Source organism: Geotrypetes seraphini, chromosome 2 (assembly GCF_902459505.1).
Source record: "Geotrypetes seraphini chromosome 2, aGeoSer1.1, whole genome shotgun sequence".
In the NCBI taxonomy this organism is placed as follows: Eukaryota; Metazoa; Chordata; class Amphibia; order Gymnophiona; family Dermophiidae; genus Geotrypetes; species Geotrypetes seraphini.
Genome location: NC_047085.1, coordinates 394,169,584 through 394,196,512, shown reverse-complemented (window position 1 = coordinate 394,196,512; position 26,929 = coordinate 394,169,584). Strand labels below are relative to the sequence as shown.

At 43.0% G+C, this 26,929-nt stretch overlaps 1 protein-coding gene across 9 annotated transcripts in view; it reads left to right on the top strand.

The window, feature by feature from the left end:
- Nucleotides 1-26,929, top strand: part of STK31 (serine/threonine kinase 31) — a 620,303-nt gene that overhangs the window by 431,999 nt on the left and 161,375 nt on the right. For 7 of the 9 annotated variants that reach the window (XM_033930854.1, XM_033930858.1, XM_033930853.1 and 4 more), the window contains 2 exons: nt 10,696-10,812; nt 24,832-24,951. The exons of 1 other annotated variant lie outside the window; for it this stretch is intronic. In XM_033930854.1, coding sequence (XP_033786745.1) covers nt 10,696-10,812; nt 24,832-24,951 — 237 coding nt within the window. The remainder of the gene's footprint in view (nt 1-10,695; nt 10,813-24,831; nt 24,952-26,929) is intronic. One more of the 9 variants, XM_033930857.1, reaches the window with a different exon arrangement.

Here is a 26,929-nt window from a genome sequence, read left to right as displayed (position 1 = left end):
TCCTCGGCTATTAGGAGTACCCCAACATATACTGTCTATAATTAAGGAAGAAACTAAAAAGTCTAAAGCTGATGTTGTTATCCATCTGGGAACAAATGACCTAGCTAACAACTCCAGACTTGCAACTCAGAAAGCCTATCGGGAGGGTCAGGGTTTGAAATCTTTTGTAAAGACTGTAACTTTTTCCGAAGTACTGCCAGCATATGGAAAGGGAGAGCAAAGAGTTTAAAACACAGAGGACTTCAATAGGTGGCTCAAAGCCTGGTGTCATCAAGAAGGCTTTAGGTACATAGGAGGATGGGGAAATACATGGAAGGACAAGAAGCTGTATTGTACTGATGGGCTACATATTTCTACAGCAGAAAAAAGAATCCTTGTGGAGAAATTTAGACAATATGTTTCTAGGCATTTAAACTAGAAGGTGGGGGTGACGTTTGTATGAAGGACAATTATAGAGATCACCCCAGCAAAAGAAAAGATGTGTTGGTAGTAAAGATTGCAACACAAACAATATTAGAAACTCACTTCTTAGCATTGCAACTTGAAGTGAAACAAAATAAAAAACTATACAGAAAGGATTACCACTGAAAAATAACTGGAAAGCGATGACCACAAATTCTCGCAGTCTAAGCAATAAAGTTCATGATCTGCAAGCCCTGAAGTTAGAGAGAGACCTGGATATTGTTGCTATCACAAAGGATGGGATGCAAAAATACAGGGATATAATCTTTTTAGAAAGGACAGAAATGGTCAAAAAGGTAGAGGAGTAGCTCTCTATGTAAGGATTGATATCCAAGTGACTGAAATACAAGGGACCTGGGGAGAGGAAGAAGCAATATGGATCGCTCTGAAAAGAGAAGATGGAACTTCTATCTACGTGGGTGTAGTCTACAGACTTTCGACTCAATTGCAGCAAATTGATAAATATCTGATTGTGGATATCCAATAGTTTGGAAAGAAAAAGGAGGTGCTGCTATTGGGAGATTTCAACCTGCTGGATGCGGACTAGAAAGTTCCGTCTGCAGAATCGGAAAGAAGTAGGGAGATTGTGGATGCCTTTCAAGAGGCTCTACTCAGACAAATGGTGATGGAACCCACGAGAGAAAAAGCGATATTGGATCTGGTCCTCACAAATGGAGAGAGTATATCTAATGTACGAATGGGTGCTTAACTGGGAAGTAGCAATCATCAAACGGTTTGGTTTGATATAATGGCTAAACTGGAGGATGGTCTAACAATACTAAAAGTCCTAGATTTCAAACATACGGACTTTAATAAAATGGGAGAGTACCTGAAGAGCAAGCTGTTAGGATGGGAGGACATAAGAGAAGTGGAAAAACAGTGGTCTAAGCTGAAAGGAACTATAAAAATGGCTACGGAACTTTATGTGAAGAAAATAAATAAAAACACGAGAAAAAGGAAACCGACATGGTTTTCCAAAATAGTGGCGGAGAAAATAAAGGCAAAAGAGTTGTCGTTTCTGAAATATAAAAAAATTCAAGAAGAAGAATACAGAAAGGACTACCAGGTAAAACTGAAAGAAGCCAAGAGGGAGATATGCCTGGCAAAAGCATAGGCGGAAGAGCAAATGGCTAAAAATGTAAAAAAGGGAGCCAAAATTTTTTTTTCTGATATATCAGTGAAAGGAGGAAGATGAAAAAATGGAATTGCTAAACTAAAAGATGCTAGGAGCTGATATGTGGAGAGTGATGAGGAAAAAGCAAACGTGCTTAACAAATACTTCTGCTCTGTGTTCATGGAATAAAAACCTGGAGAAGGACCGAGATTGTTTGGCAAAGTTATGCAAGTAAATGGAGTAGATTCTGTGGCATTCATGGCGTAAAGTGTTTATGAACAACTTGAAAAACTGAAGGTGGACAAAGTGATGGGACCAGACGGGATCTATCTTAGGATACTGAGGGAACTCAGAGAGGTTCTGGCAGGTCCTATTAATGACTTGTTCAACTAATCTCTGGAGATGGGTTCCTAGGGACTGGAGAAGAGCAGATGTGGTCCCTATTCACAAAAGTGGTTATAGGGATGAAGCGGGAAACTACAGGCTGTTAAGCCTCAATTCAGTTTTTGGAAAAATAATGGATGTTTTTTTTTTGTTTGTTTTTTTATTCAATTTTCTATACCGTTCTCCCAGGGGAGCTCAGAACGGTTTTACATGCATTTATTCAGGTACTCAAGCAGTTTTCCCTCTCTGTCCCGGTGGGCTCACAATCTTTCTAACGTACCTGGGGCAATGGGGGGATTAAGTGACTTGCCCAGGGTCACAAGGAGCAGCGTGGGTTTGAACTATTCTAGGAAGTTCACTATTCTTTGCTGAAAGAAAGAATAGTTAACTTCCTAGAATCTAATGGGTTACATGATCCGAGGCAATATGTCTTTACTAAAGGTAAATCGTGCCAAACGAACCTGATTTAATTTTTTGATTGGGTGACCAGAGAACTGGATCGAGGACATATGCTAGATGTCATTTACTTAGATTTCAGCAAAGCCTTTGACATGGTTCCTCATAGGAGGATCTTGAACAATCTTGAAGGGCTGAAGTTGGGATCTAAAGTGGAGAACTGAATTAGAAACTGGTTGATGGACAGACGCCAGAGGGTGGTGGTTAATGGAAGTCGCGTGGAGGAAGGAAAGGTGAGTAGTGGAGTCCGTCAGGGTTCACTGCTGGGGCCAATTCTGTTCAATATGTTTGTGAGTGACGTGGCTGAAGGATTAGAAGGAAAAGTTTGCCTTTTTGCGGATGATATCATGATTTGTAGCAGAGTAGACACCGAGGAGGGAGTAGAAAACATGAAAAAGGAACTACAAAAGTTAGAGGAATGGTCTAATATCTGGCAACTAAAACTCAATGCAGAGTAATGCATTTGGGGATTAATAATTGGAAGGAGCTGTATATGATGAGAAGGGAGAGGCTGATATGCACGGATGGGGAGAGGGACCTAGGGGTGATAGTATCCGAAGATCTAAAGGCAAAAAAACAGTGCGACATGGTAGTGGCTGCTGCCAGAAGGATGCTGGGTTGTATAAAGAGAGGCGTGACCAGTAGAAAAAAGAAGGTGTTGATGTCCCTGTACTGGTCGTTGGTGAGGCCCCACTTGGAGTATTGTGTTCAGTTTTGGAGCCCTTATCTGGCAAAGGACACAAAAAGGCTTGAAGCAGTCCAGAGGAGGGCGATGAAAATGATAGGAGGTTTGTGACAAAAAGATATATGAGGAGAGACTGGAAGCCCTTAGAGGAAAGTAGAGACAGGGGAGATATGATTCAGACGTTCAAATACTTGAAAGGTATTAACGTAGAACAAAATCTTTTCCAGAGAAAGGAAAATGGTAAAACCAGAGGGCATAATTTGAGGTTGAGGGGTGGGAGAATCAAGAGCAATGTAAGGAAATTCTTCTTTATGGAGAGGGTGATGGATGCCTGGAATGTGCTCCCGAGAGAGGTGGTAGAGAGGAAAACGATGACGGAGTTCAAAAAAGCATGGGATGAACACAAAGGATCTAGAATCGAAAATAATAGTAAATATTGAAGAATTAAGGCCAGTACTGTGCAGACTTGCATGGTCTGTGTCTGTATATGGCTGTTTGGGGAGGATGGACGTGAGTAGGAGGCGGAGACTACAGGGGAGGAAAGCAGGCAAACGTGAGAGGGGAGAAAGAACAGAAAGAAGCAGAGAGAAAGCAAGGGGCTGCAGTGAGAGTTAGCTCTGCCCCTGATGTCATCCACCGGAACTCCCCCTTAAAAAGGGAGGAGCCAACAGCAAGCTAAAGGCTCAGGCAGGCGAGCAGGAGGCAGGAGAAGGCGATTACAGGGGAGGAAAGCAGGCAAACATGAGAGGAGAGAAGAGGGAGGAGAAAGAGCAGAAGGAAGCAGAGAGAGAGAAGACAGCAAGGTGCAGTGGCAAGAGTTAGCTCCGCCCACCCCTGACCTCATCCACCGGAGCTCCCCCTTAAAAGGGGAGGAGCCAACGGCGCTCAACTGTTCGGCGCGCATCGAAGGCGAGCGTTAAAATCGCTCGCCTTAGCAAGAACACCTTTGCAAAAGGCCTTAAGGGGATGAGTCATTGCAAGAAGAGCAGGACAACTTCAGCAGACACAGAGGACACATAAGCAATGGGCAAGCATTGATACAGGGTTAATATTAGGTGAGGGATCTCACAGTATCACCAAGGACGCTGCATAAGGAAACAGGTAGAAGCCACTTCAGGCAGCAGACATAAGCAGAAAGTTGAGCTACCCAGTTTTCTGCACCGTCTGCCATATGTATGACTACCTCCCATCTGGGTGGCGGTCTTATGTATGCACTTGAAGCGAGGAACTGGAGTGCCTGAAGAAACAAGTTAGACTCCTGGAAGGCGGAATACTGGAACTAGAAGCACTTCGAGTAGTGGAGGAGGAGTAGGACAGAGAAGCAGAAAATGTCAAGACAGAGGAAACCATTGAGGAAGAAGACAGGGAGTTAGAGAAGTTAATCGAGGAGGCATATAGGGCGGCTGTGGAATATCACCAGCAACAGTGGAACTGCCAAGATACACCTACAAGTGAGGACCACCTGGAGGACAACCACAAGGAAGAAATGGGTGACACAGCAGCGAGACCTGGAAACAGCAGAGGGAACCCACAGACGAGTCCAGTGCAAGCCATCGCCAGGATGAGGGAATATGGAAGTGCACAGAGGACATGGACCTACGGCTGGAGAGATGGTCATCCAGCAGGGACAAGAACCTGCGGCTAGAGAGGCAAGAAAAGATAAGAGAGGACAGCAATCGTTGTGGGGGACCCCATCATCAGACAAGTTGACAACCACATAGCAGTAGGAAGACAGGATCGGCCAGCACGGCTTCATCAAGGGAAGATCTTGCTTGCTGAACTTGCTGCACTTCTTCGAGGAAGTAAACAGACAGATAGACAAGGGCGACTTGGTCAACATTATATATATCTATTTTCAGAAGGCGTTCAACAAGGTTCCGCATGAACGACTACTTTGAAAAATTGCGAGCCATGGAATCGAAGGTGAAATACTCATGTGGATTAAAAACTGGTTGGCGGATAGGAAACAGAGTGGGGGTAAATACTCAGACTGGTAAAAGATCACGAGTGGAGTGCCGCAGGGTTCAGTGCTTGGACCCGTGCTCTTCAACATATTTATAAACAGCCTGGAAATTGGTACGACTAGCGAGGTGATTAAATTTGCAGACAATATGAAGTTATTCAGAGTAGTGAAGACACAGAAGGATTGCGAAGACCTGCAACATGACATAAACATGCTCGAAAAATGGGCAGTGACATGGCAAATGAGGTTTAACGTGGATAAGTGTAAGGTGATGCATGTCGGTAACAAAAATCTTATATACGAATACAGGATGTTTGATGCGGTACTCGGAGAGACCCCCTAAGAAAGAGACTTGGGAGTACTGGTCGACAAGTCAATGAAGCCGTCCATGCAATGCGCAGCAGCTGTGAAAAGGGCAAACGGAGTGCTAAGAATGATTAAAAAGGAGATCAAGGTTATCATGCCGCTGTACCCGGCCATGATACTCCCCCACCTGGAATACTACGTCCAGCACTGGTCGCCGTACATGAAGAAGGATACAGTACTACTAGAAAGGGTCCAGAGAAGAGCGACTAAAATGGTTAAGGGGCTGAAGGAGTTGCCATACAGTGAGAGATTAGAGAAACTGGGCCTCTTCTCCTTTGAAAAGAGGAGACTGAGAGGGGACATGATCGAAACATTCAAGATAATGAAAGGAATAGACCTAGTAGATAGACAGTGTTCACCCTCTCCAAGGTAGAGAGAATGAGAGGGCACTCTCTAAAGTTAAAAGGGGATAGATTCCTTACAAACGTAAGGAAGTTCTTCACCCAGAGAGTGGTAGAAAACTAGAACACTCTTCCGGAGGCTGTTATAGAGTAAAACACCCTCCAGGGATTCAAGATAAAGTTAGACAAGTTCCTGCTGAACCAGAACATACGCAGGTAAGGCTAGTCTCAGGGCACTGGTCTTTGACCTAAGGTCCGTTGCAGAAGTGGACTGCTGAGCATGATGGACCACTGGTCTGACCCAGCAGTGGCAATTCTTATGTTTTAATGGCCTGGGGAGGGCTTCAATGGCTGGGAGGGTATAGATGGACTGGAGTGAGCTTTGATGGAGACTTCAGTAGTTGGAACTTAAGAACAATACCAGGTAGAGCTTTAGGTTCTTGTCCAGAAATAGCTAAGGAGGAGAAAGAAAGAAAGAAAGAAAAAAAAAGAAATCCAACAACTGTTTAGATTGAATCAGGTTGGGCAGACTAGATGGACCATTCGGGTTTTTATCTGCCGTCATTTACTATGAATAAACATGTGGATAAAGGTGAGCTGGTTGATGTAGTGTATCTAGATTTTCAGAAAGCTTTTGATAAAGTTCCTCATGAGAGGCTCCTGAGAAAATTAAAGAGTCATGGGATAGATGGCAAAGTTCAGTTGTGAATTAGGAATTGGTTATTGGATAGAAAACAGAGGGTAGGGTTAAATGATCATTTCTCAATGGAGGAGCGTAAACAGTAGAGTAGCGCAGGGATCTGTATAGGGACCGGTGTTATTTAACTTATTTATAAATGATCTGGAAATTGGACGACGAGTGAGATGATTAAATTTGCAGATGACACTAAACTGTTCAAAGTTGTTAAAACGCATGCAGATTGTGAAAAATTGCAAGCAGACCTTAGGAAATTGGAAGTGGCAGATGAAATTTAATGTGTACAAATGCAAAGTGATGCACATTGAGAGGAATAATCCGAATCGCAGTTACTGGATGCTAGGGTCCACCTTGGGGGTTAGCATCCAAGAAAAAGATCTGGGTGTCATTGCGTGCAATAGACTGAAACCTTCTGCCCATTGTGTGGCGGTGGCCAAAAAAGCAAACAGTATGCTAGGCATTAGTAAAAAAGGGATGTTTAACAAGATTAAGAATGCTACAATGCCCCTGTATCGCTCCATGGTGTGACTTCACCTGGAATATTGTGTTCAATTCTGGTCTTCTTATCTCAAGAAAGCTATAGCGGGGCTAGAAAAGGTTCAAAGAAGAGCGACCAAGATGATAAAGAGGATGGAACTCCTCTCGTATGAGGAAAACTAAAATGGTTAGGGCTCAGCTTGGAAAACAGATGGCTAAGGGAGATATGATTGAAGTCTACAAAATCCTGAGTGGAGTAGAACCAGATACAAGTGAATCAATTTTTCACTCCATCAAAAATTACAAAGACTAGGGGACACTCAATGAAGTTACAGGGAAATACTTTTAAAACCAATAGGAGGAAATATTTTTTCACTCGGATAATAGTTAAGCTCTGGAACGCATTGCCAGGGGTTGTGGTAAGAGCAGATAGTGTAACTGGTTTTAAGAAGGGTTTGGACAATTTCCTAGAGGAAAAATGTATAGTCTGCTATTGAGAAAGATATGGGGTAAGCCACTGCTTGCCCTGGATCGGTAGATAGAATGTTGCTGCTCCTTTCACGAAGGTGGTGGGGTAAATTGTGGCAGCCTTTCTCCGCTGGCAGGGGATCCAGATCTAGCCTTATTTGGACGATTGGTTGATCTGAGCTCCGTCTCGTCCTAAGTGCGAAAGTGCGGTAGAGATGGTGGTGTCTCTGTTGCAGGTGTTGGGGTGGATTGTCAACTTCAAGAAGTGCAACTTGTTGCCTCCAAGTCCTTGGAGTATCTGAGTCTTTTCCAGGCAGGATCGTATGTTTATTTTCGAAGCACACAGAAGCTTTAACAGTAGATCAGAGCTCTTCTGGACTGTCTGGGTTCCACGGCCTGGCTTTATCTTCAGTTTTTGAGATCCATGGCAGCCTTCTTGGAGGTGGAACCCTGGGCCCGAGTTCACATGCACCCCCGTTACAAGAGTTCCTCTTCTTTCGGTGGTCTCTGCAGCATCATCCCTTTCAGATGCTGCTCCCCTGAACATCTCTCTTTCTCTCTCTCTCTCTTTCTTGCTCTTTCTTTCTGAAGGATGCTTCGCTTCTGGATCTAACGATCAAGACTGTCTTTCTGGTTGCCATTGTCTTGGCATGGCGTATATTGGAGCTTCAGGCTCTTTCGTGCAGGGAACCTTTTCTGCATATTTAGGATGTAGGTGGTGTTCTCTGTACTTTAACTTCCTTTCTGCCGAAGGTGGTATCAGCCTTCCATGTCAACCACAGGTTCAGAGCGCATAGATCAGATCTTATGCAAGTTGGATTTTCAGAGAGTCTTGCTGCACTATTTGGAGATTTCAGGGTGTCTGATCACCTTTTGTCCTATCTGCTGGTCTTGGCGGCTAGCGTCTAAGTCTTCGATTGCTCAATGGATTTGAATGACCATTTCCTTGACTTACATTGTCCACGGCAAGCAGCTGCTGATTTCGCTTAAAGCACACTTGACTAGAAGTGTTGATATGTCATGGGCAGAGTCTCGCACAATTCATTCTGATGAAATTTGCAGGGCAGCTGCTTGGTCCTCTATTCATACTTTTACCCAGTTTTACCGAGTGGATGTGGCAGCTCGTTCTGATGCTGCTTTTGGGACTTCGGTGTTGAGGGCAGTCTCTTCTGTCCCTCTTTAGCTGCTACTGTTGCTTTGGAACATCACCTATTGTATAGAATCCGTAAGGGTCGTAATAGAATTTAAGATTAGGGTTATATCTTCGATAATCTTCTTTCTGTTATTTCCTGTAGGATTCCACGATCCGCCCTCTCTGTATACACTCAGTAGTTTGGAATAGCCTGCTTTTTCTACCTCGGTAATTTTCCTTACAGGCTTGAAGTTTTTTCAGCCAGTTGCCAGATCCTGTGGGGAGTATACACATTACCAAAGGCTTTTTCATGGGGTCCATTTCTTGGGGCCCTTGTTGCACATAGCTTTTTATTTGCTGCAAGGCTGCGGTATGACGGCGGTTTGAAAGAATCGGCATTTCAAGTGGTTCACATAACTGATTTTATACCCAAAGACCTCCAAGACTCCTGATGCAGGCCGTGAGGCCGAAACATGTACATGTCGGGTCGTTGAGTTACTTTGGATGAATAAAGATTTTGGATCAATCAGATGAGTTGAAAGACACTTTTTTTTGTGCACCTTTCTGATTGGACATTTCCACCTAGATTTGTTCCTCTGCTGAGGATATTCCCCCTTACCCTCTTGCCATGAATTTGTTCAAGTATGTTACTGGATATGTGTTATAGCTCTTAGGTTAAGGGGGTGGAGCATGTGCTCTGAAAAGTGTTTGAATTTCTATAACTCCTGGATTGCAGGTTGGGATTGAACACCTGGTGTATAGATTCCTACAGGGATTAACAGAAAGAAGATTATCGAAGGTATAAACCTAATCTTCCATTTTGAATGATGCCATCATATTTATGGCTTGTCTGCAGAATTACTCATCTCAGCTATACAGATGTAATTTCAAATGATCTGTCAAATATTGTTCTTTGGGGATCTAGGGTGGCAGCTCATATAATTTAACAGATTGTTTTTATCTATCAATTTTCAAAAATTTTGATTTAGAAAACCCTTTGGATGTTTTAGAAATTTGAATATGCAGAAAAGAAATTGTGATGTTTTCATCTATGTTCCTGTGTTAGGCAAAGCTCTTACAGATGTATATTCTAGATTTTGGATGCTATTCTTGATGAATTTTGCTGGTGGGTGCCATATCGCATGTTTACCTTTGGAGAGAGTATAGCTAGGGATACATCTTGGGGGAGGACCTTAGAGACATTGGAGGTGCATAGAAAGAGATCCTGTTCAAGTGTCCTGGCCTTGAAGATCAGAAACAGGTTTAAATTTAGTCTCTTCTTGTACTGGCAACCAGTAAAAGTTTTGCAGAAATGGTGTAATTGCTTACGAAAGTCATATCAGTCATGCTGTAGTCTGAATTAGTTGGAGCTGTTGCAAACCCTTTGTGGATTTTATCAGGTAAGATTTTATAATATAATAACAGCCAATAAGTGGCATACCATGCTTGCTTTTACTATTTTTTTTGTTACTTAGTTTGCTGTTAAAATTTTTGTGCAAAGATTAGCTCATTACATATATTTGGATATTGGTTGAATTCAACATAGTTGTTATGTTTGAAAGAGACTTGCTTTCTGTAGCATATAAATGCCTTGTATTTTGTAAATCACAGGTTTGAAGGGATAGTTTAACAGATACAAGTTTTCAGTTAATTGAGAAATTTTGAATTTCTTATTAGAACTCAGGTCTTCAGATTCTAGGTCAGACATGGGCAATTCCGGTCCTCGAGGGCCGGAATCCAATCGGGTTTTCAGGATTTCCCCAATGAATATGCATGAGATCTATTTGCATGCACTGCTTTCAATATTCATTGAGGAAATCCTGAAAACCCAATTTGGATTCCGGCCTTCGAGAACCGGAGTTGCCCATGTCTGTTCTAGGTTAAAGCACAGGGAAAATATCTATCTTTAGGATACTTACATCTATCTTTTTATTAGAGCAGAGTTTGTAACTTTAAAGCAAATTTGTATCTTTAAAGCAAATCTCAATGAATTCATATTAAAAAGCCATTAAATCTTCATATTTAGTTATCACGGGTGACTACTTGGCACCTATAATGTCCCTCCTTATCTGTTCATGTGATTTACTCATGTTATAAGTTTAAATACATTTTATTTGTTTTTTGCAATGTTTTTCTTTTCTTTTTTCAAGTCTTTTGACCTGACATCTGAGTTATCCTTGGATTCTGATGATGTGGTTGGTGATATCGATGGTCTTCTAGCAAAGGTTAAGTCCTTCCTTGACAAAGAATTGGCCATTTCTCTGGTTGTAAGTGTTACTAGTTGTCAATAATGTTCTGAAACCATATGATATACAATAATTCTGTAGATGAAAAAAATTTGAACAGGAATTTTGAAAGAGCTATACAGAACCAAAATTAGCCTACATATAAACATGATGGTAGATGGTAGATGGCCAAATAGCCCATCCAGTCTCTCCCTCCATCCCATTGCAGTAAGCTAGAGATTCCCACATGTGAGAATATGCTGCCTGCTTGTCCTAGGATAAAGTACAGTTACTTACCGTAACAGGTGTTATCCAGGGACAGCAGGCAGATATTCTTATATCCCTCCAACCTCCCTTGGTTGGCTTCTTAGCTTGCTTACATAACTGATGAACCATGAGCCAGCAACGGGTGGGAGAGTACTCGCGCATGCACGGTGCAGGTAGTTGTAAAGTTTCTGAAAAGTTAAAGTGCAAATACACTTCTACCACTGCCCGTACCGGACTCCATGGATGATGTCACCTACTTGTGAGAATATCTCCCTGCTGTTCCTGGATAACAGTTATGATAAGTAACTGTGCTATATCAGCACACATTTGGTATATAGTTTATTTATATTCTGCCTTTATAGAATGCAGATCACAACTTTATATACATAATTCTAAATGCAAACTACATACAAAGACACTTTACAAGACAATCATTAACAAACATTCATCAGCAAACATTCATGACAGAGGGCCCAAGGAAAATGTTCTTGTAACCAGTCAGTCATAAAAGTCCACCACATTAAGAGGCGTATTTCATCTGACAGAAGAGGTGTCACCTCAATAGTTTCTTAAATTGGCACAGGTATTTCTGCTATCGAAATTGCACTGGAAGCTTATTCCACTCCACTGGTCCAACACAAGGAAAAACACTTTTTCTAATTGCTTCTTGTTGCAATGTTTTAGTTGATGGAATAATGTGATCGGGCCATGCAGTCATTATTCGTCACACCATCTGTCCTCAGTTATTTCTGAATTTCTACTGGGCTCTGCTAAAACACAACAATATCAACAACCCATTTCATTCATCTGTTCAACAACCCATTTCATTCATCTGTTCAGACATTTCTAAAACACATGACCAGGTCCCTCTGGATCTTTCCTGGGTCCTCCCTGATCTTCATTGGCCCTTTGGGTCTTCTGGCAGCTTCAATACCATTACCAGACATTCCACTGGTCTCCACTGGCCCCTCTGCCAATCACTCGGCAGTCAGCTCCCAATACCATTTTCGGTCTCTTCACCAGTTGCCACTGGCCCTGCCACTCCCTCGCCAGACCCCCTCAGCCTTGAACTTCAACTCCTCCAGTTATTCCGGCTGATGTGGGGCCACCACCAGTCCCTTACTCCCCCGCCTCTTGGGTCCCCACAGGTCCATTCAGGGAGTGGCGAAGGGCTGGGCGGGAGCTCAAAAAGCTTGCTCCTGCCTACCGGCCTGGGTGCGCCACGGCTGCTGGCCATGAGATCGGAAGGAGGGGTTCAAGCGGGGAAAGCTTGCTCCTCCTGCCCATACACCGCTAGACCACCAGGGAAAAGGTACGAAGGGGAGGGGTAAAAAATTATTTATATTGGCGGGGACAGGAGATGAGAGGGATACCTCCCGTCTGGGCCTTAAGGCAGGTCTGCAACAAGTCCGGGAGGGTGTCGGGTGGTCATCAGGTGATGACCTGAATATAGGACAAGACCCCTGCTTTTGGGCCATTTTTTTTTTTATCCAAAAATCTCATCCTATATTAGAGTATATACGGTATCTGAGATTTAGACTCCAATCCCATTTACCCAGGGCATATTTTTGCTTCAACATTTTTATTGTTGCTTGATTAAAATTATTTTTTAAAGTCCTGTTGCTGCCAAAAGTGTGGATTTATTTTCCTGTTAGAATTTTTTTCCAGTCTCGCTTCTTTATTTAAAGGAAACCTATGACTAGAGAATCTGCCTTGAGGGCTGTCATCCTGTTGGTCTTTAAGGTGAAGTTGCTTATTTATAACGGGTATTCTCCAAGGACTGCAGAATACCAGTCCTCACAAAACCTATCAACCTTTGTACTGAACTGTTGTGACTCCACATAAAATCACTGACACTGGAAGTGCTATTCATGCTAAGTAGAGCAACCAGGAAAGCTCTGAAGGTTTGTTTTTCCTCTTCTAGCCCCAGGTTCTGTTAAATGTTGTCGTTCACTTATGAGGACTGGTATTGTCCTTAGAAAGCTTGTTACAGGTAAGGGACATTGATCTCTCATGTAACCCAGCTATTGCAGTAATTATCCTAGAAAGCAGAGACCTTGTATTATCTAGAACCAAGCTGGTCGAAATAGCTGTTGAGCAATGGCACTGCTGCTGCTGTGGCCCCCATCTCTTGCCAGTCTAAGGCATCATATAGTGATTTTATTTCACCTCACCAAGAGTCATGGTCAGACTTCTTCAGGGCATTAGTTCAATGCATTTGTTTAAGAGCTAGAGGATTGTATAAGCATGATAGTAAAACTCAGATGCTGATAGGACATTTAGGGGGAATTCATCAATGTGTGCTACTATTAAGAAAGTATGACTTGTGGTAAAATAACCTATTTTAACACAGGGTCCCATTTTATCCAATGAGACCTTATGTTACGTCCCTTCCGTATTTCATAGCTAGGTGTTCAATTACAATTCGTAATTCAGGAGTTGCAGAAATCCAACACTCTTCTGAGCACATGCTCCACCCTCTTAGAATGAGAGCTAGAAACACATCCAGTTTCAATTTTTGCAATCCATGCAGAAGACTTTTGCAGTTGCTCTGCTTCTTTTTCTTTTTTTGCTTAAAGTTCACTTTTTTGGTGGCCAGTGCCTTGATCCCTTTCTGGTGGTCCCCCCTGTCAGAGGAAATGACACAGTCCCGTGGTACCAGACTGCTGCTTCACAGAGAAACTGGTGGATCTGTGGAGCCAGCCTGCTATGTGCCATCCTTCCTAGACTCGGGATCCATTCCCCTGGGAATTTGCTTGCCCACTGACATTGGCATGGGTTTTCAGCATAGGATGTATGTGTCTGGAGTGAAACCCATCCAGGTTTCAAGGTGCAGGCTGCCTTTCCTACCCCTGATCACATGGTGAGGATCCATGAGGGTGAAGGTCATAGTTGGTGTCTGACCGACTGGCAATCTGAAGATCTTCAACTCTGATCATTTGGAGCAGTTTCTGAGGCAGAAAATCCTTTCCCTCCATTCAGCTGCTGTGTAAGTGCTGGCACTGCTGGAACTGAGAGTAAATACTCCATTATTTCCTATGGAAATTTCAGGGGTGGCTTAGTAAACGTGTTTAAAGGCATTTTTCAGTTTCTGAGGGATGTTGTAGAGAAGTCCCACCTCCAGTCTTGTAACCCCTGTGCTGCCTTGGAGGAGAGAGGTCTCCTAGAAGGAGAGCATCATCCTGGTGAAGTAGGAAATAATCTTGTAGGTAGGACCCACCCACCAGGAGATGCAATATTCTTTCGCACAGAGGATATGTTTCCAGGGGATGTCTGCCCAAGAAGGAAAAGTTGGGACAGTGGTAGTAGTTGGTGATTCGATTATTAGGCATGTAGATAGCTGGGTGGCTGGTGGGCATGAGGATTGACTGGTCACTTGCCTGCCTGGTGCGAATTTGGTGAACCTCGTACGTCACATAGAAAGCATTTTAGATGGTGCTGGGAAGTAGCCAGCTGTCCTGGTACATGTAGGTACCAGTGTCCTAGGAAAATGTGGGAGGGAGGTTCTGGAAGCCAAATTTAGGCTCTTAGGTAGAAAGCTGAAATCCAGATCCTCCATGGTTGCATTTTCAGAAATTCTCCCAATTCCATGCACAGGACCCAAGAGGCAGGTAGAGCTCCAAAGTCTCAATGCTTTGTTGAGACGATGGTGCAGGGATAAGGGATTTAGATTTGTTAGGAACTGGGCAACCTTCTGGGAAAGGGGGAACTTGTTCCGAAAGGACAGACTCCACCTTAACCGGGATGGAACCAGGCTGTTGGCGCTAATGTTTAAAAAGGAGATAGAGCAGCTTTTAAACTGAATTGTGGGGGAAAGCCAACAGTCGCCCGGGAGCGGATGGTTCGGTGTAAGGTATCCTTGGAGATTACTATTGAAATTTAGAGAGTCCCAGTAGAGAGGTTCCAATAATAGTGAAAGAAAGCCAAGAGGGTTTAAGAGGAAGGCAGAGTAAAAGACTCAAATTTCCCCTGTCTTCTCAGCAGCCTGTAGTTGCAAGGAAAAAACACATTTTGAAGTGTCTGTATGCAAATGCTAGAAGTCAAAAAAATAAAATAGGAGAGTTAGAGTACATAGCACTGAATGATGAGATAGATATAATAGACATCTCGGAGACCTGGTGGAAGGAGGACAATCAATGGGACACTGTGTTACCTGGGTACAAATTATATTGCAAGGATAGAGTAGATCAAATTGGAGTAGGGTTTGCACTATATGTTAAAGAGGGAATTGAATCAAATCAAATATACATTCTGCATTGAATAGATAGCAGTGTTGAATCCTTATGGATAGAAATTCCGTGAATGAACGGAAGGAATATAAAGGTTGGATTATACTACTGTCCCACGGGACAAAATGAGCAGACAGATGAAAAAGTGTTTTCAGAGATTAGGAAAGTTGGAGAAATGTGCAACACTATAATAATAGGTGATTTCAATTACCGAGTTAATAGGGAAGAGTATGTAAAATCAACAAGCAACAAAGCTCATATTCTATAAATATATATATCTGTAGAACCCCCTACAATTCCACTCAGTACTGCCAAATAATCACTCACATGGAGGAAATACACCACCGCAATCATATACCACACACTAGATTCAAAGCAGAAACAGGGAAAAGGAGCACAAGAGAACCAGAAAAGAAAAAGTAGAGAAAAAGCCTCAGTTCAGCTTCATGGGCTCGAAAAACTCCAATCGTATGAGAGAAAGTGGAGTTTTTTGAGCCCATGAAGCTGAACTGAGGCTTTTTCTCCACTTTATTTTTCTTTTCTTGTTTTCTTGTGCTCCTTTTCCCTCTGTTTCTGCATTGAATCTAGTGTGTGGTATATGATTGTGGTGGTGTATTTCCTCTATCTGTGAGTGATTATTTGGCAGTACTGAGTGGAATTGTAGAGGGGTTCTATAGATATTTGTTTATAGATTATGAGCTTTGTTACTTGTTGTTTTTAATTACTCCAACATTGACTGGTTAAATGCTACATCGGGGAGTGTTAGGGAGGTAAAATTCCTAGATGCTTCTTGGAGCAACTGGTTTGAGAACCGACAAGAGGGGGTGCTATTTTAGATTTGGTCCTTAGTGGAATGCAAGACATATATAGGAATTAACTGGTTGGGTCCGCTGGGAAACAGTGATCATAACATGATCAAATTTGAGCTGATACCCGGAGTAATGTCACAAAATAAATCTACTGTTGAAATGGCGACTATGATAAAATGAGGAAAATGGTTAAAAAGAAGTTAAAAGGATCAGTTGCAAAGGTTAGAACTGTAAAGCAGGCGTGGATGTTGTTTAAAAATACCGTCGTGGAAGCCTAGACCAAATGTATCAGCAAAGGTGGAAAGAAGAGGAAACAAGAGACAGTGTAGTTAAAAGAGGCTATCAGAGCCAAAAAAAGCATCCTTTAAAGAATGGAAAAAAGATCCAAATGAAGAAAAGAAGAAACCCAAGCACTGGCAAGTTAGATGCAAAGCATTGATAAAGACAGCTAAGAAAGAATATGAAGAGAAACTTGCAAACGAGGCAAAAACTCATAGCAATTTTTTTAGGTGCATCATGTAAGTCCTTTTTATGTCAAACTACACTGGCTGCCGTTTGGGACCATAGTATTTTTAAAATTCGGGTGTGTTTGTTATAAAGCCCTTTTTGGACTACTACTCTCTTATTTGGTATCATATCTGAAATTGTTTAATTCAAAAAAGCATACCAGGAATTTGGGCATGGTTATTTTCCCCACCCCTAGGGGTTTTCGCTATAAAATATTCTTTGATAGGACTTTAGAATATCAGGCGGGGAAAGTGGATTCCTGGATAAGCCCACTAATTGCTTAGGCATATTCTTATCCTATATTTAGGAAATTATTAAAAACTCATCTGTTTGATAACCAAGAATGTTGATCTTCAAGCTGCTTAATGATTTTATCATGCCGTGTTTGTAAATTTTTTTTACAATTAGGTTGTATTTTTAATTGAGATATTAATACTAGCATGTTTAAGTTGTTTTTTTAACCATGATGTATAATTCTGCTCATAGAAATGTGTATACGATTGTATTTATCTACTTTTGTGAACCGCCTAGAACTAATGGCAGGGCGATAAACAAGAAATAAAATTATTATTATAAAACCTGTGAGGGAATCTGTGGGACCTATGGATGATCAAGGAGTGAAAGAGGCGCTCAGGGAGGATAAGGCCGTAGCGGAAAGACTGAATGAATTCTTTGCTTCGGTCTTTACGGAAGAAGATAAGAGATCTACCTGAACCGGAAATGGGTTTGAAGGGTGATGGTGCGGAGGAACTGAAAGAAATGTTGGTGAATCTGGAAGATGTACTAAGCCAAATCGACAAGTTACAAAGTGATAAATTGCTAGGACCGGATGGTATACATCCCAGGATATTAAAAGAACTCAAAAATGAAATTGCTGACCTGCTGTTGGTGATCTGTAACCTATCACTAAAATCATCTGTAGTACCTGAAGATTGGAGGGTGGCCAATGTTATGCCGATTTTTAAAAAGGGCTCCAGGGGAGATTCTGGGATATTACAGACCGGTAAGCTTCACTTCGGTGCCAGGTAATTTGGTAGAAATGATTATAAAAAATAAAATTGTGGAACACGTAGACAAACATGATTTAATGAGACAGAGTCAGCATGGGTTCAGCCTAGGGAGATCTTGCCTCACAAATTTGCTTCACTTCTTTGAAGGTGTAGATAAAGGTGAGCCGGTTGATGTAGTGTATCTAGATTTTCAGAAGGCTTTTGATAAAGTTCCTCATGAGAGGCTCCAGAGAAAATTAGTGTCATGGGATAGGTGGCAAAGTTCATTTGTGGATTAGGAATTGGTTATCGTATAGAAAACAGAGGGTAGGGTTAAATGGTCATTTTTCTCAGTGGAGGTGAGTAAACAATGGAGTGCCACAGGGGTCTTTACTGGGACCAGTGCTATTTAACTTATTTATAAATGATCTGGAAATTGGAATGACGAGTGAGGTGATTAAATTTTCAGATGATACTAAACTGTTAAAAGTTGTTAAAAAGTATGCGGATTGTGAAGAATTGCAGGCAGACCTTAGGAAATTGGAAGACTGGGCATCCAAATGACAGATGAAATTTAATGTGGACAAATGCAAAGTGATGCACATTGGGAAGAATAACCTGAATCACAGTTAACCGGATGCTAGGGTCCACCTTGGGGATTAGCACCCAAGAAAAGGATCTTGGTGTCATCGTAGACAATATGATGAAATCTTCTGCCCAATGTGCGGCGACACCAAAAAAGCAAATAGGATGTTAGGAATTATTTAAAATGGGATAGTTAACAAGACTAAGAATGTTGTAATGCCCCTATATCGCTCCATGGTGCGACCTCATCTGGAGTACTGCGTTCAATTCTGGTCTCCTTATCTCAAGAAAGATAGTGGCGCTAGAAAAGGTTCAAAGAAGAGCAACCAAGATGGTAAAGGGGATGGAACTCCTCTCGTATGAGGAATGACTAAAATGGTTAGGGCTTTTCAGCTTGGAAAAATGAAAGCTGAGGGGAGATATGATTGAAGTCTACAAAATCCTGAGTGGAGTAGAACGGGTACAAGTGGATAGATTTTTCACTCTGTCAAAAATTACAAAGACTGGGGGACACTGGATGAAGTTACAGGGAAATACTTTTATAACCAATTGGAGGAAATTTTTTTTCACTCAGCAAATAGTTAAGCTCTGGAACCAGAGGATGTGGTAAGAGCTGGTTTTTAAGAAAGGTTTGGGCAATTTCCTGGAGGAAAAGCCCATAGTCTGTTATTGAGAAAGACACTGGGAAAAGCCACTGCTTGCCCTGGATTGGTAGCATGGAATATTGCTACACCTTGGGTTTTGACCAGGTACAAGTGACCTGAATTGGCCACTGTGGGAACGTGCTACTGGGCTTGATGGACCATTGGTCTGACCCAGTGAGGCTATTCTTATGTTCTTAGGGTTCAGGTCCTCCACCTCACCAGACCCCAAATCACTATTGTTTAGTTTGGGGTTTTGTTTATTTTTGCCATTTTTGGCACAAAATTGCTGGCGGCAGCAATCTTGGATTTTCAATGATCTTTTTAAAAAAAGTTTTATTTCTTCCTCAGTACCCCTTGATTTACTTAAAAATCATTTGGGATGGACTTTCCAGCCCCAAATCTAATGAACGTGCATTGATTGCGCTGGATTGGCACCGGATCAGTAACTGTGTACCGCATGCCATAGTCCACAGGGGAGGGGCAGGAGCTTAGACTTTGCTTTCTTCGCGTACTCTAGGGCTGGGGAGTCAGCCTGGGTCCATGACTTTGGAAAAATATCTCTCCAAGCAGCTGTTCTGGAATCTGGTGCAAAATGCCTGCATTCCGAGTCTGGGAACTCTTGTGGTACGGTGCATGTGCCTCAACAGAGCCCTGCCATGGTTGTGGGGTGTGACTTTTCACCTGAATTTATTCAGCTTTTCTGGAAAGCGTATTCTTCAGACCCCACATGCTTGACACGGCCAGCGACTTTCTCAGCCTGTTCTGCTGGCAGCGGAGCTTTCTGTTTGGGAGCCTTCTCGTACTGCTGTGGCAGACCTCAATTGAAGTAGTTGCCTTTCAGATATTATGCCTCTTCTATCTCCTGACACTGCTTCTATATTGGATCTTCTGTATGCAGACTTTTAAAGCATGGTTCTGTCCATCTTTTTATTGCTGAAATTCTAAAAGAGCTCAAATTGGATCCTCCACCTTCCACTTCTCAGGCTTTGGTCATGGAATGCTCTAATGTGCTGTCTCCTGTTTTCCATCCCATCCACATCTTCTTGTGCTGGCAACGAAATAGTGGGATACCCCAGAGAACTCTTTCCGGCCTTCTGAAGCTATGTCTAAGCTTTATCCACTGGCACTTGATTTTCCATAAGTTTTTGAACAGCCTAAGGTAGATTCCGCATAGCGCAGGTTATCAGGCGCACAGCTCTCCTTAGTGATGAGGGAGTGATGCTTAAGAATTCTCAGGATCTCAAGGTGGACATATGTTGAGAAAGCTTTTTGAAGTGGTGTCTTTGGGTATCAAAGCAGCGGCTGCTGCTCCTTTACGGCGCAAGCCTTTTATACCAGATTGTGCAGTGCTTCCTCTGTGGAAGTACATGCTTGTCCTCCACTGATAATGGATGATGTGGATTATATGGCGGACGTCCTTTATGATCTCATTCTAGTTCTTAGTACGGTCTCGGTTTATGCAATGCCTGCTCGCTGGACTCTTTGGATCCATCATTGGGCAGGGAATGTTGCCTCGAAGGCCACCTTGAGCAGACTTCCTTTCAAGGAACAGCTTCTTTGTGGTAAAGGTCTGGATGACCTCATGACCAGCGCTGCCAGTGCAGCCCTAAGTCTCTCCCTGTGAACAGGTATCATTGTAATTTTCATTCCGCAGGTTTTCATTCCCAGGGTTACTGCCCTCGTTACAACAGTTCTTTTCCAGGTGGCCTCAGGCTCCTAAAAAGCCCCAGTGATGCCTGGGGTCAGGTGGGACTTCCTCATATTGGAGGCCACCTTTCTCGATTTTATCAGGAGTGGACTCGCATTTTATCTGATTAATGGGTGCTAGACATCATTCGGAAGGGGCACAAGATAGATCTTTTTTGCCTGCCTCTGGCAGGTTGGCCGGAAAGAGTCCATAGTCTGTACTACTGTGCAGCGTCTCTTAGACATCAGAGCAATAGAATACGTTTCAGAACACAAATTGGGCTTATGCAAATACTACTTAATCTAATCTAATCTAATTTAAATCTTGGGTTTATATACCGCATCATCTCCGCAGATGGAGCTCGACACGGTTTACATGGTTAGGGAAGGAACGGAACTCCAGTGGAATTATATAAGTATGAGAGAAGAGAGGTTGGTGTGAGAGTGCCAGGAGCGGGACGGGGTTACGTTCTGGAGAAGAGCCAAGTCTTCAGATGCTTACGGAATGGTAGAAGGGGGCTCAAATTGCGGAGAGGGGAAGGGAGACTGTTCCAGAGCTGAGTGATTCTGAAAGGGAGGGAAGAGCCAAGTTTACCAACAAGGGAGATGCCTTTTAAGGAGGGGTAGGATAGTTTTAATTTTTTGAGTGGATCTAGTGGAGGTTGGATTTGAGTTTCATTGTGCCAAAAAAAGGCTCAGAGGACTTGAGACTAGAGAGTTGCATGGGGACAGAAATCTCACCCATCCCTGTCCGTCACCACCAGGATCCTCTCCATCCCCACCCATCCCCGCAAGGAATTACCTCCATCCCCGCCCGTCCCCATAAAAAGCAGCAATTACTTCTGACAGGATCATCAATTCCATTGTTTGCACTGCTGTTTTCCTTGTGGAATCTCTTTGGTGGAACCCTTTTTTTGTTTTCTGTTCAGGTAATTAACTTATAAACCCCCTCTTTTACTAAGGCTGACGTGTCCATTATATTATATGGACGAACCCTGCTTCCAAAGCCTTCCATCCCCGTGGGAGTCCCGTTGGCCAGGGGGGGTCTCCGTGGGAGTCCCGTGGGCCAGGGGGCGTCTCCGTGGGAGTCCCGTGGGTTAGAGGGGATTCCTGCGATCCCCATTCCCGTGCAGACCTCTACTTGAGACCCATTCTGGATCTAAAGTCGGTCAACCACTTCTTGCAGATTCCTCATTTCCGCATGAAAACGGTGCACACAGTCATAGCTTCTGTCTCTCCACAAGATTTTCTAGCATTCTTGGATCTCAAGGATGCTTGCCTCTATTTTACAATCTTCCCAGAGCATTGCAGGTTTCTGAGTATTATGTCCTACAAAAGCATTTCCAGTTCGCAGCACTGCCCTTAGGCCTCACGATGTCACCCCACACTTTCACCAAGGTGATGGTAGTGTCCATCCTTTCTTGGATGATCTGGGCTCTATCTTGTCAGGAGTATGAAAGTGCGGTGGAGACAGTGGTGTGTCTGTTGCAGGCATTGTCAATGTCAAGAGCAACTTTTCACCCTCCCAGTCCCTGGAATATTTGGGTCATCTTTTAGACACCAGACAGGGTTGTGTGTTTTCTTCCCGAGACACACAGACAGAAATTTCAACAGCAGATCAGAGCTCTCCTGGACTATCCAGCTCCCATGGCAGCCTCCTTGGAGTCGGTTCCCTGAGCCCAAGCACACACGTGCTCTTCTCTCAGTGGTCTCTTCAGCGTCATCTTCTGATGCTGCTCCCCTGGAAGGAACCATCTCGCAGCAGCTTGAGCTGGTGGCTTCAGGGGGAGGGTCTCCTCCAGACCATTCTTCAGATATCAGAATGGATAACGGATGCCAGCTTGTTGGGTTGGAATGCTCACTCTGGTGACCGCTCCATTTAGGGGCAGTGGAATTCTCGTCAAATTTGGTAGATCAGTTTTCTGGAGCTCAGGGCAATTTGGCTGGCGTTACTTGCTTTCCAGCTCCTTCTGGAAGGAGACACGATGTGAATATTCTCTGCGATCACTACGGTGATAGTATAAGTAAATCTTCAAGGGGGCACAAGAAATTCTCCCTTGGGCCAGGAGGCTTGCATGGTGTTTCGCTGGGTGAAACACTTCTTTTGTCTGTCTTAGCGGCCCATGTGACTGGAATTGACAGTGTTCAGGCAGACTTTCTCAGCCGACAGTTCCTGGACCCGGGAGAATGTTCCCTCTCTCAGAAGGCGTTGTATCTGATTGTGCAGTGCTGGGGTCAGTCCCAGATGGACTTCATGCCTTTGGCAAAGAATTCGAAGACCAGGTGCTTTTTCGATTGACAAATACAGCGCAAAAGCCTATGGCAAGACGCCTTGGTCCAGCCCTGGCCAGCTCACAAGCTCCTGTATGTGTTTCCTCCATGGCCTCTGGTTGGTTGGGACATCTGGTTGGTTGGGACATCTGTCGGATAGCAACGCATCCCAGCCTGGTAATTCTAGTAGCTCCAGACTGGCCTTGTCACTCATGGATGAGAAGCTCTGGCTACCTCTTCATTGATACTTTCAGTCAGGGCTTTGGTCTTAATGGCATGGCTCTTGAGCGCTCAGCCTTGATGAAGCATGGTTATTCAAATGTAGTTATCTTGACTCTCTTGGACTTGAAGAAACCTCTACTATGGCTTCTTATGCCAAAGCCTGGAAGGCTTTCCAATAGTGGTGTGCTAAGGATCAGGTGGAACCTGAGTGGTCGCCCATTTCAGTATTCCTGGCTTTTCTCTAGGAGGGCCTAGAAAAAGGTCTGGTAGTGGCCTCCCTTAAAGTTCAGGTTGCAGGCCTTTCATTTTTTTCAAGCACACAGTAGTGCTAGTTTGCTTACTTCTTAGCCAAATGTGATCAGGTTTATGAGAGGGGCACTTTGTTTGTGTCCTCCCTTGCATCTTCCTTTCCCTTCATTGAATCTTAACATTGTTTAGCAGGGCCATGGAGAGGTCCCATTTGAACCACTGAATGATGCTTCTCTTCTGGATCTAACATAATAACAGTCAAGACTGTCCCATTGTCTCGGCACGGCATATATCAGAGCTTCAGGCTCTGTCATGCAGGGAACCTTTTCTCCGTATTACAGACACAGGTGGTGGTCTCCGTACTGTACCTTCCTTTCTGCTGAAGGGTGGTATGATCCTTCCATATCAACCAGGAGGTTTGGTTGCCTGTGTTTCATCCCACAGGTTTGGAGCGCAAAGATCAGATCTTACACAAGTTGGATGTCTGGAGAGTTTTGCTCCACTATTTGAAAAGGGATGATGATTTCAGGCTGTCTGATAACCTTTTTGTCCTGATGAGCCTTGCAATTGTCAGCCGGTGTCCAAGCCTTTGATTGCTGAACGGATTTGAATGGCCATTTCCACGACTTACATTGCCCACAGAAAGCAGCAGCTGATTTCATTTAAAGCTCACTTGACTAGAAGTGTGACTGCTGTGTGGGCGGAGTCTCGCACGATTCATCCTGATGAAATTTGCAAGGCGGCTACTTGGTCCTCTCTTCATACATTTACCCATTTTTATTGAGTGGATGTTGCAGCTCTTTCTGATACTGCTTTTGGGACTTCGGTGTTGAGAGCAGGCTCTTCTGTCCCTCCCTAACTGCTACTATTTCTTTGATATGTCACCTAGCATATGGAATCCAGAAATAATGTAACAGCATGGAAGATTAGGTTTCTTCCTTCGATAATCTTCTTTTTGTTAGTCCCTGTAGGATTCCATAAGACTCACCCTCTGTGTTCACTCAGTTGTTTGGAATAGCCTGCTTCTTTCTGCCTCGGTTATTCTCTTTATAGGCTTGAAGATTTTCCAGTCAGTTGCCAGATCCTGTGGGGAGTTTTTTGTGAGTATGCTCATTGCTGAAGGCTTTTTCTTCTGGTGCTCGTTGCACACAGGTTAGTTCTACATTGTTCCTCAATGTTTTTCTGAGTTGCCTTTGTACCTGTTTATTACTTGTTCATGTTTTGCAGAGCAGACCAGTTCAAGAATTCTTTGTATTGCTGGGGATCTTCCCCAGTACCTCCTTGTCATGGATTTGTTTAGGTATGTTACTTGGTTTTGGGACGCAAATGGATATGTTTTCTAGCTCCCAGTCTAAGAGGGTGGAGCATGAAAAGTGTTTGAATTTCTGCAACTCCTGGATTGCGGGTTGGGATTGAACACCTAGTGTATGGAATCCTACAGAGACTAACAGAAAGAAGATTATTGAATTTAGAAACCTAATCTTCCATTGTGCTAAAATAACCCATATTAACAATAGCACATATTGTTGAATTCCCCCCCCAATCTAAGAATGTTGTGATTCTTCTATCTTGTATTCATCAATGTATGTTTGATTTAATGAAGGATCAAGATGACATGGATAAGAGAATAATCCTAAATACTTACAGTATTGTCATAAAGAAGATTCAAGAGGAAGAACAACTCATTAGAATGTTGGAACTCAAGTTTGGTGGCAGTGTTGAAGTAGGTTTTGATTTTTTTTTTGGTACTCTTGAGTGTGAAAGAAATTAACATTTTATATTCAGGTGAAACAAAGGTCTTTTTTTGTTTTATTTTTATTGTCAAAGATGCTTAGCTCATGATATTTTGATAAAAATAAGATGATTTATGAAAAGAGCTGTCAACTTTTATTTGACTTATTTAGGTGTTTGTTCTCATTGTTTGATCTTAATTTGCTCTGTGTGTCCCTTGGTTTGTTTTTAAGGTGGTATTATCAACCACATTCTATTTTTGATATAATAAATTTAGCCTGCATGTTTCTGCAGATCTCCTTGTTTTGGTTTTGCATGCTTCACTGCAGATTTTTGTTGGTTCTCCCTTTTTGTTTGTTTTAAATATTTATAGTATGGTATATTAGTCATCTATTGAGACATCACACTTCAGTTAAGTTAAAAAAACGCCTTCTAAACCTATCACACAAGTTTGTTTTAGTAAAAAAGGTGGCAATGTACAAATATGTATGTATTTTTCTTTCTAAAAGAATAGAAAACACTGACAGTGGTACAGTGTGAGGGTGACATGTTTTCCTTTAATGTATGCACATAGCTACTATTGATTTTAAGGCCAGCTTGCACTGGGCACAAAAAAGGATTATGAAGAAGAGGAAATAGTGGCTCTATTGATTTTAGAGAAAATAGCTTTTATCCCATTTTTAATCCACTTCTGGCTTTGTCTGTACAAGTTTAGACCTCAGTACAGACTTAAGAAAAACCTGCATTCATTATTTTTCCATTACAGTAGTAAGGGGTGTTCTTCCATTTTCATGGGCCTTGCTTTAATTCAGCTGTACAAATGGAAAGATCCAAATCACTCTAAACTAAACTAAACTAAACTAAATCTTGGGTTTATATACCGCAACATCTCCACAGGTGGAGCTCGACACGGTTTACATGGTTAGGGAAGGAGCGGAACTCCAATAGATTTATAGAAGAAGGTAAGAAGAGAGGATAGGTGTGATAATACTAGGGAGGGGATGAGGTTACGTTTTGGAGAAGAGCCAGGTCTTCAGAAGCTTACGGAATGGTAGAAGGGGGCTCAAGTTGCGGAGAGGGGGAGGGAAACTATTCCATAGCTGAACGATTCTGAAGTGGAGGGAGGAACCGAGTTTACCAACGAGGGAGATACCTTTTAAGGAGGGGAGGGATAATTTTAGTTTTTGCGTGGATCTAGTGAAGAATGGATTTGAGGAATTCCAGGATAGAGGAATAAGAGGTGGAAGGATGCCGTGGAGGATCTTGAAGGTTAAGCAGGCACATTTAAAGTGGACCCTGGAGATGACAGGAAGCCAGTGGAGCTTGGACAGGAGCGGAGAGACATGGTCAAATTTGCTTTTTGAGAAGATAAGTTTGGCCGCTGTGTTCTGGATTAGTTGGAGTCTGTGGAGGCTTTTCTTTGTTAAGCTAAGGTAAATGGAATTGCAATAATCCAATCTGGAGAGGATGATGGACTGTACGAGCACGGCAAAGTGTTTTTGGTGGAAGCAGGACCTCACTTTCCTCAGCATATGAAGGCTGTAAAAGCATTTTTTTATCAGGGAATTGAGGTGGTCGTTGAAGGATAGCGAGGAATCTATGGTGATGCCCAGGACTTTGCTAGAGAACTCCAGTTGTAGAGAGGAGCCTGTGGGCAGTGGGATGGAAGTGGGTAGATGATCAAGTTTAGGGCCAAGCCAAAGTAGTTTGGTTTTGGACTCATTCAGTTTCATTTGTACAGCGAGGGCCCAGGATTGAAGGTTGGTTATGCATGAAGAGATGTTTGCTGCGAGATTGGTGAGGTTTGCGTCGGTCTCGAGGAGGACCAGGATATCGTCTGCGTAAGTGTAGAGTGTTTCTAGGGGGGAAAGGTGGAGGAGGTTCAGGGAGGACATATAAATGTTGAAGAGGATAGGAGATAGGGGGGAGCCTTGTGGGACTCCACATGTCGGTTTCCATGGGGAGGATGA